This window comes from Aotus nancymaae, unplaced genomic scaffold, assembly GCF_030222135.1.
Source record: "Aotus nancymaae isolate 86718 unplaced genomic scaffold, 86718_ANA_hifiasm-v0.15.2.pri h1tg000057l, whole genome shotgun sequence".
NCBI lineage: Eukaryota > Metazoa > Chordata > Mammalia > Primates > Aotidae > Aotus > Aotus nancymaae.
In genome coordinates, this window is record NW_026988471.1 from 8,571,551 (window position 1) to 8,589,516 (window position 17,966).

A 17,966-nucleotide genomic window follows, 5' to 3' on the forward strand; every position below is an offset into this window, starting at 1 on the left:
ATGCCCCACAGCTTTCGTCCCTCTCCTTCCTCCTTGGAGTTGCTGCATTAATGCCACACTGCAGTGTTTCACAGCACCTTCTGTGTGTGACACACTTGGTCTGGGAAATGCCCACAGAGCTACTGCTGAGTTTAAAAGACGTAAACATCACCTCACATGACACATGTGAAACCCAGATCACTTTTTAGATAGTCTCCTTGGTATCCAATAAACGGGCTAAAGTTGGTTACAGTCCATCCTTCATTAACTCATTTATTCATTCAGTAAATGGCCTGTGCTTGAAATACGCCAAACTTTGTGGGTACTTTATACCACCTAGAACTTCAGATCTAATGAGGGAATTCTGTTTTAAACAATCACACTAAAGAATACATAATTGCAGTTACAGCAAGTGTTTTGAAGCAAAATGCAAAATGCTCTGAAAGAGTATAACAAGGCCTCTTATAGGGGATTATCTTGTAGGGGATTAAGGAAGGCCTTGCTAACCAGGGGATGTTTAATCTGAAACTTGAAGAATGAGTGGGAATTAGCCAGGTGAAGCAGACATACCTTAGGAGAAGCCTTTAGAGAGAAAAAACAGAATGCAGAGGGCCTGGGGCAGGAGAACTTGGTGGCCATGGAGTGAGGGAGAAAAGGCCAGTGTGTCAGGAACCGAGTGAACGAAGTGGGTGGAATGGTATGGGTTGAGGCTGGAGCTGCAGGCTCTGGCCACATCACATGGGCCCTGGAGGCCTTCATTAAAGGTTAGCACTTTTCTCCTTAGTTCCTCGAAATGTCCCTTCTTCATTCCTCTCAAAAGAATTACACACAGCACCCTCCAGAGGCAGCACTGAATACCAGCCCATGGCTGCAGTGGAAAAACTTGACCAGCCTCTCTTGTATTTCCTGACTCACTTGTTATAGGTGACCTCACAGCATTGAGTTCTCAGCCTTAAAAAAAATCCTCTTGATATTTTATCTCAAGTTCTCCATCCACGGTTTCCTACCCCACAGATAAAGAGTGTGGCCACCAAAGCTGCTTGGTTCTTTTCTGCATTCTTTCTCTCTGTCTCTCTGGAGAAAGTCTCACTGTCACCCAGGCTGGAGTGCAATAGCACAATCTTGGCTCACTGCAACCTCTGCCTCCCGAGTTCAAGCAATTCTTGAGCCTCAGCCTCTCGAGTACCTTTTTATATTTTTGTGTTTTTTTTTTTTTTTCTTTTTGTATTTTTAGTAGAGATGGGGTTTTGCTATGTTGCCCAGGCTGGTCTGGAACTCCTGGTCTCAAGTGATCCTCCCACTTTGGCCTCCCCAGATCCCTCACCCTGAGATTACAGGTGTGAGCCACCACGCCCGGCTTCTGCATTCCTTCTCTTTTCCATGTAGCGGTCGCCTGTTGCGACGCATTCTTTAGTGTCTTCCACTTAGGCCTTTCTGGCCTTCGATGCTTCCATTTGGATGCTCAGAACACTCCAAATCAAAGTCCTTGCTGCCATTTGTCAGTAGACCCCTTTCCTGTTATAAACTGAAAATCAAGGCTTCATTTTATATGAGTCAAGAAAAATCTCAAATACTTAGGCTTATTGCAATTCCTTTTCTATTCGCTCCTGCTAATTTTGAGTGACATTTTATTCTTGGTTTGCCTGATATTTTAAGTTCTGTTCATACAGTCTTTTCCTCCAGGAGTTGCATAATGACTTCAGTCGCTTTAAAGAAGTTTTTTAATCCATCTGACAAAATTATTTTTCCTTTGTAAAGTGTCATTTCTGTTTCTTCTTTTTCCTGCTAGTTTTTTTCAGGATGGACTCAAAGCCGTGGAAAGCCTCAAACCTTCCATTGAAACGCTTTCTACAGATCTTCACACGGTGAGTAACTTTCCTCCCACGACGGTGTTAAAACCATCTTAATGCAACAAACATTTTCATCTAAATGTTGCTTCTGTGTAATCCTGTGTTTTCATGCTGTGCTGCCCACATGGAGTGTGGCATTCCCACGCCTGTCCTCTGTCTTGGTGGGAGGGAACGTGTGACTAGTGAGGGAAGGAGTTGTCGCGTTTTTGGAAATGCCCTGTTAGCACCAACGTTTCACTATACCTCAGTCTTAATTTTCTGATTTGTTCTGTTTTGTATGTGTGTGTGTGTGTTTTTAAAGATCAAACAGGCCCAGGATGAAGAAAGAAGGCAGTTGATACAGCTTCGAGATATTTTGAAATCCGCATTGCAGGTTGAACAGAAAGAGGTGAGGGGATTTAATTTTGAAAGATTGCAGTTTTATCCCCATGTCTTGGAGACTTTTGGCCTGAAGAACACGAAGTTCATGTCTTCTAGGAGCTCACAGTTCACTCGGGCTATGTCAGGCAACAGTAAAACATTTAATGTATTCTCGTAACTTAGTCCTATAAAACTATCTTTTAAAATATGTTTATTTCAGGGGGAAGCATTTACTACATACATGGCCTTAATGGCGGTGTATAAACCCTTTGCTCTGTCAGTTGCTAGGAGCTCTCAGTGGCTTCGTCACAGAGACCATGTGTCATTTGTGCCTGTTTATCCCATACCTGGCCCTCTGTCGTTTCCCTACCCTGATGTGCGTGGACTCTGCCACTTTGGGCCTAGGCACGAAACAGGAGACCAGCTGGGGCTCTGCCATCCCCGAGGTTGTGTTCTATAAAATATGAGGTGTGAGATTTTCTTACAGCTGCCTCCATCATGACAGGCAGAAATCCTTAGTTCTCTTACTTCCCCTCTTCCTGTAATGACGTCACCGTGTGCTAACATGTCAGCAGGGACAATTTGTGTTTTGGGGACTTGTTTAAAAAAAGCCATTAAAAAGTAAATTTTAGAGATAATTTTACTATGTTTTCACTATAATGTGGATATCATAATGTGAATTTAGCATAAATCCATTTTCTTGTCCATAAAAGGAATGTGTCTAAACACATATCTAGTGATTTTAGAGAAATTGCTAAACTACGTGACAGAGCATAAAGTTCCCTGTTGGCAGTTTGATAATCTCTGTTTTCTTGTACTATAACTGAATATTGTTATTTTTCTCCCAAATGCATTTACCTTTTGTGACCGAAGTCTAGGAGAGTAAGTAGTTCAGTATTTTAATATAAATTGCAGAATTTGGCATGCTTTATTCATGAACTTCTATATATTATATACATATATATCTTTCTTTTATATATTAATGACTAGTAGTATTTTTTATTTTAACCCCTCACCTTTCATTGTAGTAGGTTTTATTAAAGGCTGAAGAGTTTGCACAAATATTAGGGAAGTGGACATTTTCCAGGTTTACAGTTTATATTTTTGCTGCTGTTCCTTTGTGAGGATGAAGCAGTTCCCTCCCTCCCTCCCTCCCTCCCTCCCCTGCATGGCTGAATTCTAGACATCCTTCTAGTCCCTCTGAAACCCACCTCTGGAGCGCTGCCTCTGATCACCCCAGCCCACAGTGATCTGAGTTCACAGAGCACGTCCTGTTTGAAAGCCCTATTTCAATCACAGCCTATTCCTCTTTTTTAGTGTTGGCCGTGCTGTGAGTGCACAGATGCCTTTTCTCCAGCCGGATCTTGAGCAGCCTGAGGATGCCCTCCTGCCTTTGGAGGCATTCTTCCATCACACTGTAGTGCCACAGCGCTCATTTAGTAAAATTTTGGTAAACATGGGTCAATTAAGTGAGACATTAGCAGAGCAAGGTTATATTTAGTGCTAGAAATGATCTACAACACAGTGACTTCCTCCTAGTCTAGAGAATGTAGGCTCTGACGCTTTGATATTTCCAAACATGGGATATAAGCACAAAAAGAAAAAAGAACTTGGCGTATAGAGAAAATAGTGGCCTAGTTGTAACTAGTGGAGGTAGTGCGAGGGTGGGAGCCAGAATGCGGGCCAGCCATCCAAGGTGGCTGCTCCCCAGCCTGCCATTGGAAATGGTCAAGAGCTGCCTTTGTCTAAGAAGGAGGATCTAACCCATGAAGCAAAGTTCAGGTTTAAAATAAGGCAGAGCAGCTGCTGGAGCCAAATAGCCCTCTGCGCACAGTGCAAAGGCTGTATTTGCTTTGGCTGTGCAGAATTAGGAGGTTTGGGAAAAATGGGCAGTTGTGAGAGAGCTGGTTATTTACAGCTTTGCAGGAAAGTAACAAATTTACCAGCACCAACCAGAAGTTCTTTATAGTTTGTTGTTTTTGATTGACCAGCCCATCTGTCCCTGATTGCACAGAGGGTTCAAATGAGCCTCCTTTACTGTTCCTCTTTGGCTCTCTGCTCAGTTGGCTCCTTGCCAAGACGTAACTCAGCAATCTCCTAGTTGTGAGTGTGTTAATGTTTTCTGTGTATCATGCCCTGCATTGGTTTTAGGTGATGGCATTCAGCAAGTTGGACAATCTTTGAACACAGTTGCAAGTAATAAGCAGATGTGAATGTGCTACATTTTCTATGTTTTAAAATGATTTTTATGATGGGAGGCTTCCATCTTGTATACCTCAAATTTGCAATAAGAATTGATCATTTGGGCATTATTGTTCAGGCTGTCATTGTTGGATTTTCTTCTGTGACTTAGAAAACTGAAGGTGTTAGAGGATTTTTATTCAGTGTTACAAAAATTCTAGCCCTGCCTGTGCAATCACAGTTCGTAGAAATTAAGTAACGTGCCCCAGAGAAACTGCCTTGATGGTTGGTGGAAGCCAGTGCTCCTCATTCTCTTCCTGTAAATCTCAAGCATCAGTTATTGAAGGAATGAAGAATGTGGCCATTCCAGTGTGGTAGCTTCAGGCTCCTGTTTCTTTGTGACTCTGCAGCTTTGTTTTGGCGTGGAGCCTGTGCTGGTCTGGTCCCAGTGACCTCACACTTCCCAATCACTGGCCATTCATGTTTTGTTCTTGATATTTTCTGCTCTCTGTAAGAATACTATTCTTTGGCATTTCCATTATTTTTCTTTGTGAAGGTTTTCATACTTAGAAAAAAGTTGAAAAATTATGCAGTGACCACCCATAGTGCAATATTATACAATGAGGACCTATCTATGCACCACCACAGTGTTTGATGTTTGGAGAAGATTCCATCTGCAGAGTTAAACCCATTGGTACTGCTCATCTTTGGTTGAGCTCTCTCCCTGTCAGCCTTGCCTCCTGCCTTCCCCATCCCACGTCATCCATCCAATGGCATTCTGCCAGGATGGACCCTGCTAGTGCTGGCAGAGTCCCAAAGCCTCATCACTGGTGTGCAGACTCTCTCTGCTGTTTGATGTGGAGAACCCAGACTTGGTGCCCTTCTACGGGGAGGGTCAGGCTCTGGGCTGTGGTTTCAGAGATCTGAGTGCTGAAACCATCATGGTTTCCACTCTGCAGATCTCTCTCTCCCTCTCCCACCACCCCCCCGCCCCGCCGCCGCCATTATCTTTGCTCCCTCTTTTTTGACCATCCTGTCTAGTAGGATGTGGTGGAACAGTTTGTGCCACCCAGGCAGCCAAGGTCCACCACAGCCATACTTTTCTTCTGCCTCTGGCTTTGCTGCCTGGATTTGAGTATCTTACATGCCTGAATCTGGCCTTCATCAGAGATCTCTGCCAGTAGCCACCTGCCTGCCTCTCCTGCCAAGCTGCTAGGTATCCTAGCTCTGGTCTGCATGTCAGCCTCAGTGGAGGACTCATTTGTTGATTCACACATCCAGCTACCCTTTCCTTCGCTGTTAGTCTAAGCCGGCGCTGCACAAACACAACAGAACAAGATGGATCCATGTCTGCAACTTTATTCTGCAAGAGAGAGAGGAAGAGTGCCCTTGCTGGACTCACACAGTGGCATCAGAGCCAGGATTTGACCCTGGTCTATTCCACATCAAGCCTGTTCTCTGGATTCTTTTAAAAATTACCTGTAAATAATGGAGAATAGGTGGTAATGAGATTTGAAAGCACTGCTCTTAGGCCAGGGCTCAGCGCTTGGCTCAGCAAGGCCTCTAGCTCCCGGTTCTGCCCGTGTGGGTGGGCACACCTATTGTATCTTCAGAAGATGGGGAATGAGTTGGACATCACAGCTCTCCTGGACAGAGAAACTTTACGCTTCCAGAGATGACTCCTCAACAAGTTTGTCAATCACAGGAATTGTCTGGACATAGACTTTCTGAGAAGTGAGCAAAAATGTCAGCTTTTTATGCTATCCTAGAGTCTTAGCTCAAGATTCTTTTGTTATTTGTAAACCCGTATGAGATTTGTACTGCAGCCAACATCCCCTTTTGCCTTCCATTCCTGGAGATTTCTGATATTAAAGTCTACTGGTCATCTGGGCCAATCTGTGTTGGCCGAATCCAATGACTAATATTTTATAGGGCCACAGAAAAGTGAAGATCAAGGACGATGCCTGAGCTCTGAGAACTTGTCTGGGTGTCACAGGACAGAGGATATTAAACACTGATAGGATTTCATGAAAGCCTTTTGAAGTTCCACCAAGTGCCCACTTCCCCTGGCACTCAGGCACACAAATAGTCCCTGCACATTGAGGCTTTGTCAGTCGAGTTTAGGTTGTCTTCATCTTTCTTAGGAAAGTGGAGAGTACATTGGAGCCTCCGGGAATTGGGGCAACATGGACTGCCCTGGCCTCTCTTATTTCCAGAAGGAGATATTCTTTTCCCTTGAATAGTATTCTAAAAATCAAAACCTTGGTCATGTGAAAGGGCCAGTTTCCTCTGTCCAGCCCTCACCTGGTCAGGCATTTTGTACAGGCTAACAAAGCCTATTGTTACCGGGTCATCTCAGAGTCACCTAGAGGATGCTGAAGTAATTCGTGCTAAAGCAGGTTCAATTTTATGTTAAACAGATTATATTCCTCTTTTTTACAAATGTGAAGTTTTACAGGCTAGCTTAGTTGAGATTTGCCTGCATGCTTTAATTGGTCTAAAGAAAAAACGGTAATTTCTTCCTCAACTTCTGGCATAGGGTCTGATCCTATTGAGAAGAATATCCTTTATCCTGTTCATGAGACCTGAAAATGGCTCTGATTAATATGCATGGCACGAACAGTGTTAGCAGTGTTGTCACGTGATTTCACCACTTACTTTCTGCAGGGCTTTTTTTTCTCCTCAAATCAATAGATGTATTTCTTGGTTGTGCAGTTGAGACTCCTGACAGGTTTATTTTTAGTCTTTCACAGAGACGCTGTACAGGTGAGCCATAGTTCTCCACATTCTTTCCACAGCGTTGTTCTCAGCAATGTTGAAAGCTGGATTTGCTCTAATTTTTGGTGCCAGTGTTCTGTCCTTCTGAGAAAATGTGGAAGCTGGGACCATCCTCATTCCATGAATGGGCATGTACCCTAGTTTATCCAGAGGCATGAGTACTGTGTGAACTTTCTGTGGAAATGAGTTCATTTCTCCCCTCCTGGGCTGTGCTTGTTTCAGGGTCGGTTGTCAGTTCAGTAATGGAGAGTGCCTCAGCACATTATTGATTGCTCACGTGGAGTTTTTGGTTTTTCTTTTTTGACAGTTTAAAAAGTCAGTGCCAGATACTCATGTGCATGGGTTGAAAGACTTAATGTGAAGATGACAGTATTCCCCTAATTGATCTACATATTCAGTGCAGTCCCCTTCAGAAATCTCAGCTGCCTTTGTGTAGAAACTGACAAGCTGATTCTGAAGTTCATGTGGAAATGCAAGGAACACAGAATCACCAAAACAATCTTGAAAAAGAAGAACAAAGTTGGAGGACTTGCATTTCTGATTTCAGAACTTACCGCAAAGTTGTAATAATCAAGACAATGTGGTACTGGCATAAGGAGAAACATATAGATCAATGAAATAGAACTGAGAGTCCAGAAATAAATCCTTATATTTAGGGGCAATTTATTTTCAACAAGGGTACCAAGACAATGGAGAAAGAATAGTCTTTTCAACAAATTGTGCTGGGACAGCTGGATAGCCACAAGCAAAGAAGGAACTTGGTCCCTTACCTCACACCATAATCAAAAATTAAAATGAGTCAAAGACCTAAATGTAAGAGCTAAGACTATAAAGTTCTTGGAAGAGATTTATAAGTATAAATCTATATGACCTTAGATTAGGCAGTAGTTTCTTAGATAGCACCCTTACAGTGTAAGTCACAAAAGAAATAGTAGATAAATTGGACTTCATTAAAATTAAAAAGTTTTGTGCTTCAGAATCTTTTTTTCCAACTGTCAGAAATCCAAGAGGCTGCCTGTGCTTTGAGATGCAGTTGAAACTCTGACTCCAGCCCATCTTGTCCACGCCCTGGCCTTACTGCCTCAGATGCAGTATTTGTCCAGCTTCCCTGGGTGCTGACCACGTGGCCTCCCCATGTCCTCTGTGTGCTGTCCACTTTGCCTTGAAGATCCTCCCCTGATTCTCTGCCAGTTCTTGCCTTCATGTTTAAAACTCACTTTTTACAAACTCACTCTCCCTGTGCTTTTCTCCCTTTGACTCTTCAGTTCTTGAGTGCTCTTGTTCTCAGCTTGGATCACGCTGATTTTCCTGCATTAGTTCTTTCATCATTTGGGCATGTGCTTCGTTCTCTAAGGATGGTGAGCTGCTCAGTGGCGATGATGAGAGTGGCCCTAGACTCTGAGGATGCTCTCTGGGGAGGGAAGATGGTGTAATGGAAGGAGCCTCGGAGTGGAAGGCAGGATTCCATTGCACTCTTTGCTCGTGCTTTGAGGAGGCCTGCACCTGGAGCAAACCACTTACTTTCACTGTGTCCCATTTCTCCCATTGCGGAATGAACTGGATAGGGGTTCTCAAAAACAGCTGTGGGCAGATCTTGGCCTTTTCCTGGTTGACTTTGTGAACACTTTGTTCACATCTTGCTCCCCTCTCGTTTCCTTTAAGTCTCAGGGAAATAGAATTTCCTGCACTGGCACTGGTGGCCTCTCCTACTTTCAGCTCAGAGTGTCTGATACCATTTGTTCTGTTTGGTTTTTGATTTTTTGAGACAAGGTCTTGCTCTGTCACTGAGGTTGGAGTGCAGTGGTGCTATCATGACTCATTGCAACCTCGATCTCCCAGGCTCAAGCAGTCCTCCTGCTTCAGCCTCCCAGGTAGCTGGGACTACCAGTGTCTGCCACCACGCCTAGCTAATTTTTGTATTTTTAGTAGAAATTAGGTTTTGCTATGTTGCCTAAGCTGGTCTTGAACTCCTAGGCTCAAGCCATCCGCCTGCCTTGGTCTCCCCAGGTGTTGGGATTACAGGCATGAGCCACTATGCCCGGCCTGATGTCATTTGTTAAACACCACTTGAGCACCTGTTGGATGCCAGACAGTGGTAATGGGCCTTGGATGTTGATTGCTAGTCCTCACTTACCATAAAAATCTGATAGGCGTGAGTTTCCCAATTGTGGTAGGTTCTATCAGATTCTCAGCAACCATGTGGCTGGTCTACCTGTTAAGGCTCCTCTTGGTCAGGATCAGACTTCCTTTACTCAAGATTGATGTGATGAGGAAGTGAAGATTTGTGCAGTACTTGTTGATGTTCACATGTGTGATCCTACTGAGTCCTTGCTGTTTATTGGCCTTACTGGGTATTCTTTTCTTATTGTCCAAGGAGAAAACTGAGGCAGAGAGCTTATGTAATGGTTCTGTAGTAAGGGACAGAAAGCTGGTTTTGGGTTTTGCTTGGAAACCCCTGCCTTTCCACGCACATATCACCTTGCTTCTTATGGTCTGCTCTGGCCGTAGTGGGAGCCTCATGTTGTTGTCAGGGAGTTAAGGCTCATAATGAAATAAAACCTGGAAACTTCCAGGGCTCATTCCTTCAGCCAGCTTGGTAATACTGGTTTCCTGACATTTTCTTCTCCAGCCTGGTAGATGGCATTTATCGGTTCCTAGAGAGGAATCTGCTCTTTTTTGGTGTGTTGAGAAGGGGAAATTTCTTTGATTCTTTTTGTTGTTGTTGTTGTTTAAAAAAAAAAAAAAAAAAAAAAGCTCTTAGTAGGCATACATTTTCTTTGTGTACAGCTTTTCTAAAAATTGGGACCTGGACAAGATTAAAAACACACTCATCATCATTTTTTAGGACTCCCAAATTCGGCAGAGCACAGCTTATAGCTTACATCAGCCTCAGGGAAACAAGGAACATGGGACCGAGCGGAACGGCAGCCTCTACAAGAAGAGCGACGGGTACGTAAGGGGGTATTGCTAGAGTTTAAATGTACGTTCGTTATCTCATGTGTCCAAAATGTCTAAACTCTTATTGTTTCTCCCACTTATCCACAAGGATCCGAAAAGTGTGGCAGAAAAGGAAATGTTCAGTTAAAAATGGTTTTCTGACCATATCCCATGGTACCGTAAGTATTCTCTTTTAATCCATGGTGTCTGCTGTAGTTAGATGAAGGTGGTGTTGGAGGACTTGTGAAGTTAGAGGACAGGAGTTGTTCTCCATGTGTTATGGTATTAAGGATGCGTCTGAAAGAATCTCCCTGTCAGAAACGCTTATTGGCTTCCATCTTGATTGAGTGCTCCTGCACCCTGTTGATGCTTTTGTTTTTTTGCCAAGTGGAGCCTTGTCCTTGTTATCTTCCACTCCCTAGCAGAGTCAGGAGTAACTGATAAGCCAGGTTGTTTTTATTTAGAAGGCTGTGACTCCAGAAAGCACACAACAGCAAACTGCTCCCCTAGCTCTCTTTGTCTCTGGAAATCGAACATCTCACTTGGGAGGATTTCTACTTTTCCATTAAGGGAAAAACATTTAAATGGGCAGGACTCTGGGGACCAGAAATCCAGGAGAAAAGAGGTATCAGTAATTTTGTTATAGAAATCTAACATAGGGTGCCCAATCTTAATCAAGGCCTCTTTCCATCATCCTGTTTATGAGAGTCCATGCAGGAGAATAAATGGAGCCCTCTCTGTTGAGCTTATGAAAAGCTAGTCAGGATAAAATTCCTTACCAATCTAGCTTTCAGAGGCCAGGAACTTGGATCACAATCACAGACACAGCCCTGTGCACTGCACTGCTCTTTCCCCAGCAGCATCATGCATACTATTGCCTCACCTGGTGTGACCAGAGCTGGTGAAAACCACATGGGCCAGTAGACAGCTTTGGTAACATCTTAAGGCTGAGCTCGTTGCCTTTTTGTTGCTAGTGAGATGCTGAGAGTGGTTTGCGTTTCCGTTCCCCAAACAGAGGCCTAGTAGTGCGTGCAGGCCAGCAGCCTTAGGCATGTGAGTGGATGTAGTGACTGTCTTTGCTTCTCCTGTCCCTCCAGTCCCCTGATGAAGGGAGAGCTGGACAGGAGCTCAGAGGGGCTTTTCTGGCCCCTATAGAAATGTCATCACTCAACGTGGGTTTCAGAGAAGTGGCCCTGAGGTTCTTAGGAGTAATGGAATAGAGTAAAACCCCAGCTGAAGGATGTCCCAGCAACAAGGTTTGTGTTCCTCTGAGGGTGCCTTCGTTTTTGCCGACTTTGTTTTAGAAAAGAAGAGAAGAGGTAGAACTAACATATACCCACTGTAGGGATCTCTCAGTGACTTCTGGTCTGGGGAATTGAATGTGTCTCTGAACTTGGAAATGAAGATCATTTTCAATTTTCAATACCTGGCTTTCACTGGTCATGTGATCACCACTGTACCCCCAGGGCCATGTAATTTGGATCTAAATGGGATGTTCTGGGCAGGTGCTGTGGCTCATGCCTATAATCCTAGCACTTTGGGAGGCAGAGGCAGGCAAATCACCTGAGGTCAGGAGTTCGAAACCAGCCTGGCCAACATGGCAAAACCTCATCTCTACTAAAAATTTTACAGAAATTAGCCAGCCATGGTGGCGCATGCCTGTAATCCCAGCTACTCCAAAGGCTGAGGCTGGAGAATTGCTTGAACCTGGGAAGCTGAGGTTGCAGTGAGTTGATACCATGCCCACTGCACTCCAGCCTGGAAGACAGAGCAAGACTCCATCTCAAAAAAAAAAAAAAGGGGTAGGAGGACATTCTTTCCATGCGTGAGTGTGAGGGTATTAGTTCTAGAGACTAAGGGAAGCAAATTTATCCAGTCATCACTGTCTTTAATATTAGGAATGTTAGATTAGATGAGACGAGGCTCCCTTCTAAATACCTTCCAGATCTAAACGCCTGTGGTTCTGTGGTTTGTTTTCTAATCGGTGTCCACTCGCTGTTTGTTTCAACTCAGATTGGCTGCCTCAGTGCAGAACCTGTCCTAAAGTCAAGTGGCATATTTGCTTCATTGAGAGTTCCCCTTGATCCAGGCCTCAGTGTATGCCAGTGCGTGGCTCTTTCCATGACAGGTGGAAAACATCTGGTAATCCTTTGCTGACAGCGCAAACTTCACTTCGAGTCACCTCCATAGCTTGAGCTTCCTCTCAAAAGATGTGGAGACTTAGTTGTCTTTAAATTTTGATGGGTTGCCCCAGTTTTTGGCAGATAAGTACAGTTATAACCAGCATCCCTGGGACGCTGACCGCTCAGCTTGTCACACAGCGTGCATATTTAATAAGTGCTTTGTGTTTGGAGGGGAAAACCCTCTCCAGGGAATCTCCACTTCTGGAGGTCTCCTCCTGCCTTTATCAGCCATTGCCATGTATATCCTGCAGGGCTGGCAGGTGGGGCTGTCTTGATTCACTGCCTCACTGCCATGCAGAAAAATAAGTAGTTTCCAGCCCTCCATTTAGTGGCCGAGTGTTCTTTTTCTCATCTTCTCCCTATTTCCCTGCATCCTCTAGAATTCAAAATCCAGAAGACCCCTCTGTATGACTGCATCTACAGAGGGGTTGCATGTGGGGAAGTGAGTTCACCCTTACCAAGAAAGAGAAATGAGAGGTGCCCTTCAGTTTGGAAGCAGGTCTTCAAGAAATGGAAGCACGCAGGGTGTATTTGCACTGGTAGGAAAACCCTTCCCAGGAAACTGGCAGCCTTCAGGAAATGAAGTTATTGTATTCTGATTGGAACAGAGGATTAAGGATAGAGTCTGGGAGATTCTGTCAAAGCCCGAGTTGAATATCCCTCTTAGCCAAGTCTGTGTTTTCTGGCCCTAGGAAGAAGTGATCCTTGGGACAAAATAACTCTGATTACGTATCCTCTTTGCCAAATTCACAGCATTGCTACAGCACTGAGGTCTGGGGACTGTGTTACTCTGGAAGAAATCTCTACTGGCTCTTACACAATCTGAAATTTTTAAAAATGATCATCAGTCATGAAGAAGGAAGAATACAAACTTCCTTCTAGAAGCCTGATGAATTGGGAAAAAATAGAATGGCATGATTAAAATGGAGAATTGCTGATAATCTCTTTCTGCATGGCAAACTCTAAGGCTATTGCATCTTTTTTTTTTTTTTTTTTTTTTACCATTCTTTCCCAAGTTTTCTACTAAACTAGGACTTGTCAAAGTAAATTCTCAAGAAAATACTGTAAATACTTTGTGAATTACATGAAACTGTTCTATACCTCAGTTAACTGATGACACCTTTTTTTTCCTTTTTGAGATGGTATTTCGCTGTATTGCCCAGGCTGGAGTGCAGCAGCCAGTCTCCACTCACTGCAGCCTCTGCCTCCCAGGTTCAAGCAGTTCTCCTGCCTCAGCCTCCCAAGTAGCTGGGACTACAGGTGTACACTACCACGCCCAGCTAATTTTTGTATTTTTAGTAGAGATGGGGTTTCACCATATTGGTCAGGCTGGTTTCGAACTCCTGACCTCAGGTGATCCAGCTGCCTTGGCCTCCCAAAGTGCTGGGATTACAGGCATGAGCTACTGTGCCCAGCTGACCTGTATGTTTCCAAATTGCAACCGGTTAGGATTTTAGTGGATAGAATTTTCTCCCATAAGTTTTTCTAATAGCTTTACTATTAGTTAATACTTAATCTGAATACTTAACCTGAATAGTAAACAATTTTATTTATTTATTTATTTATTTAGAGACAGAGTCTTGTTCTGTTTCCCGGGCTGGAGTGCAGTGATGCAATCTTGGCTCACTGCAACCTCCACCCCCCAGGTTCAAGCAATTCTCCTGCCTCAGCCTCCCGAGTAGCTGGGATTACAGGCACGCACCGCCACTCCCAGCTAATTTTTTTGTATTTTTAGTAGAGATGGCATTTCACCATGTTGGCCAGGATGGTCTCGATCTCTTGACCTCATGATCCACCTGCCTCAGCCTCCCAAAGTGCTGGGATTACAGGCGTGAGCCAGCAAACAATATTAATGTAAAACTTAGAATGGCTGATATTGCTTAAGATCAGCTTATATGTTTTGTAGACCTATTCTTATGGTTGTCATTTTTTAATATGTAGGCACATTTACGCTTTTATAATTATTCCTACTTCAAATAAAGGCGCTGAATATTTTTCTATATTGTGTGGCATGCTGTGAAGTGAGAAATCTGTCTTTGATGGTAGTTATCTCGGAAAACGAACACTTTTCCCCAAATCACAGGGAAGAAGAAAGATTGAGAGGTAGAGGTGGTTGAGAGAATGAGTAGTAGTAATTTAAGTTGTGGTTCTTTGCTGCTTTTAAAGATAAGTCCAGGCAAGCAACTGCCTTCCGTGGATACCCATGTTGAGGACAGGGAGCGTGTCACTTAAGCTCTGAGCTTTGGAGCCGACCTGACTTTTTGGAATCCTAGCTTCCCTGCTCTCTAGCTGTATAACCTCAACCAAATTATTTAGTCTGTCTGGACCAGTATCTGTATCTATAAAATTGAAGTTGTTCCTACCTCAAAGGGCAGTTAGGAAAATTAAATGAATTATTTCATGAAAAATGTTTAGAAGAGTGCCTGCCTTGTATAGGTATGTAATAATAATCGCTGATAAATGTAGCTATTATTATTCAGAGCCGTTATTTTGTCCATGAAGGTGCTTCTGTATTTATCAAAGCACACAAACCTTTTCTATTATTCCTGTATCTTAAGACCCCACAATTTGGAAGTAGCCCTAAAATTTGCGCGTGTGTAGTTGTGTGATCACAGGGAGGTAGTAGAATAAACACAGGCTGTGTATGAGTGGATATACACCCATGTTAAAGTACTTGGTTGCATACATGGTTTGTAACGATGTCTCTGTAGAAATAGATTATTTGGTGTATTTGATTCCTGGATAAGCTAGGTAATCAGATTTGTAACAATCCAAATCAGTGGTGTTTTCACTTAAACTGTCCAGATTTACAAGGTAGAGCTTGGTGTCTTCTAACGCTGATTTCTGATGATCCAATTCTCTGAGGTATCTACAGATGATGGAAAATACCTGACTAACCTATAGAAGATAAGACCAACACAGCCACGAGCCAGGAGAGTCTAGTGCAGTCCTGTTTATCTAACTTTTGCTAGTCCGAACTTAAATTTGTTAAACCCAAATCCTTCACACTGCAAGGATGGGTTCAACTCTCTCACCCTAACTCTGTAGACTTAATGGAAGGAAGCTGCTGGGCCTGAAGGGCACGAGGGTTTCACAGGTCTGTCCAGGTGTAGGTGCTTATGCGTATGTATCTGCATTAATCCCAAATGCAGGTTTTTTTAATCTTGAAGTGACTGGTGGCCAAGGGAAGTGGGATCCAAGAACGATGGAAGTTTAAGACATTTTTATTTGATCTTTCCTTTAGCACTTTGGTAGGTGGGTAAGATAAGCCCACTCCTATTTGGATATTTCTCTGAGATTCTAAGAGGTATTCTGCCGTTCCGAATTTTTGTTTCTGAAATTATCTTCTTACCCTCAGTCCTTTGCTTTTTTGGACTAAGTATGATCTCTTTGTTTGAAACTGTAATAAAATAGCCATTTTTGACACAACTCTGATGGAAAGTATGTTGTGATCTCTTGGTATCGTGTGTGGGGGAGAAGGTTTGGGGGTTATAGATACGAATGAAGTATGTTTGGTTGAAACTTAAGTGACAGTGATGGTTAGCATTTAGGAATGTGAATATATTATCCGTCATCACTTCAGAGAGTGGGAAAACAATTTCTCTGCCATTTTTGTGCCGTGAAATTACCTTCCCTATAAGTGAGGTTTATGCTAAGAAAAAATGCTTTTAAGATCACCAGAAATGGAGCTGGCTGCCCAAGTTACCTGGCAAATCATCTGTGTTTTCAATAGGAATCAGAGCCGAACATGTTGGGCTTAGCCGTAGAGGATCTTGATTTGAAGGCACCCACTGCCAGCAGCCTCTCAGGGCTGGCATCACTTGTCCCCTTGCCCAAGTGGGTTTATGTAGACCACCAAGATGCCCTTGCAGAGAGGCGGTTGCACTCTGTGGAGACGAAGTTCAGGGGCCTCTGTAACGTGCCTCAGTCATGCCTTCCTCAGTCAAGTCTGCCTTCTGAAGGCCACCTTTGCAAACTCATGACGAGCTTGCTCTTGCTGTGTCTCATGAGGATTGACACTGTATGATTTTCCATTCCTTCCACCCAACCTCAACCCTTTTTTTTGTTTTTTTTTTGGCTTTTAAACAGGCTAACCGGCCTCCTGCAAAGCTCAACCTGCTAACCTGCCAGGTGAAGACCAACCCTGAGGAGAAGAAGTGCTTTGACCTTATTTCACGTAAGGCTCCCTCTGAGATGCTACACCATACAAACATTGTCTTATGCTCTCTTCTAGGGCGTCCGTCCCATTTCAAACACTGCATTCTGAAGATTTGGTTTTTAAAGAGACATGCCCTTTTTTCTAGTGATGTGCGTGCTTTGTGTTCCCTTAGCAACTGCTGACTTGCCAGTCTTTCTAGTTGAGGGTTTGACTTTGAGGACTGGCCCTGCTCCTCAGGGGCACTGTAGACCTGAGATATCACCTGGCTCTCTGAGCCTCAGCATTCCTGTTCCTAAAGAAGGAGATCCTACAAGATAAGCCCTCAAGCCTAAAACTCCTTCCTTCACTTTAAAAAGAGAAAAAAAGGACAATTCTCTTCAAAAACTTACATAATTTGGGCAATGTTAGAAATGCTATAAAACTAAAATGAGGGTCTTCAGCAGGGCCCTTGAAACTTCAGTTTTTGGAATTGGTTTTCTTCCTCACCACTGGATTAGTCTTTCTGCTTCTGTATGCTTTTCCTTTTTGTGGTGTTCACAAAAGAATCCCCATGGAACCATCCATTGTGGCAAACGTTTACTCAGCACCCCTAAATAAAAGGGCTCATGATATCTAAAAGAAAATAAGATAAACTTATGTTCCTTGGTAGTTCTGTGTAACAGGGTTACAGTTCGGAGGAAGAAAGGGCCAGTCTCCCCTTTGAAGAGGCAGTCACTAGGGATTTGGGCACAAGAGTTACATTTGCAGAGGACCACGCCGGACTGTGTACTGTAGGAAGGTGGTGCTACTCTCGGTACCTCAGTACCCCTGAGCGGGAGACGGCTACCTTTTCAAATGTCTGTTGACCTGTATTATTCAGGGCTATGAAGTCACTTGTTACGTGATTTACACTCCCAGCAAACCTGCGTGGCAATTCGCACTCCACCTTACCCACACTGGCTTGCCCTTTTCCTCCCTTTTCCCCTTCTCATACCCTCTGTGTGAAACTCTGGGGTGAGTAGAGCACTGTGATGTGTGGAGAGGGTTCCCGAACTGTTTATTCTGTTCTTCAGACTCTAGACTGATTTGTAAAATAAAAATGGACTTTATCCTGCATCAAACACCCATCCCGGCTCAGTCTAGTAAGTTCCACAGATTCTCATCAAAGCTTGTGTTTCATTCATACAAGATGTTATAAAATGCTGAGTACTGACCAGAGTTTAAAATGTGATCACAAGCCAGGTGTGGCTGTGTGCTTCTGTAGTCCCCGCTACTCGGAGGCTGAGGCAGGAGGATCGCCCAAACCTGGGAGTAGACATCCAGCCTCGGTAACATAGCAAGACCCTGACTCTTTAAAACACGCACACACACACACACACACACGCACACACTCACAGCAAGACCCTGACTCTTTAAAACACACACACACACACACACACACACACACACACACAGTGTGATCACTGCTGGGTTACCTGCCTCTAGCTAGCAACAAAGGCTTGAATTAAAGGGAGAAAACCTGATGGTGTAACCTGATGTCTGCCGGTGGCTGGGGCTGAC

At 43.8% G+C, this 17,966-nt stretch overlaps 1 protein-coding gene across 2 annotated transcripts in view; it reads left to right on the forward strand.

Annotated features, from left to right (window-relative positions):
- ASAP2 (ArfGAP with SH3 domain, ankyrin repeat and PH domain 2) overlaps positions 1–17,966 on the forward strand; it is a 195,590-nt gene that overhangs the window by 127,337 nt on the left and 50,287 nt on the right. For both annotated transcript variants that reach the window (XM_012438817.3, XM_012438819.3), the window contains exons 8-12: positions 1,769–1,844; positions 2,131–2,217; positions 9,994–10,097; positions 10,195–10,264; positions 16,358–16,445. In XM_012438817.3, coding sequence (XP_012294240.1) covers positions 1,769–1,844; positions 2,131–2,217; positions 9,994–10,097; positions 10,195–10,264; positions 16,358–16,445 — 425 coding nt within the window. The remainder of the gene's footprint in view (positions 1–1,768; positions 1,845–2,130; positions 2,218–9,993; positions 10,098–10,194; positions 10,265–16,357; positions 16,446–17,966) is intronic.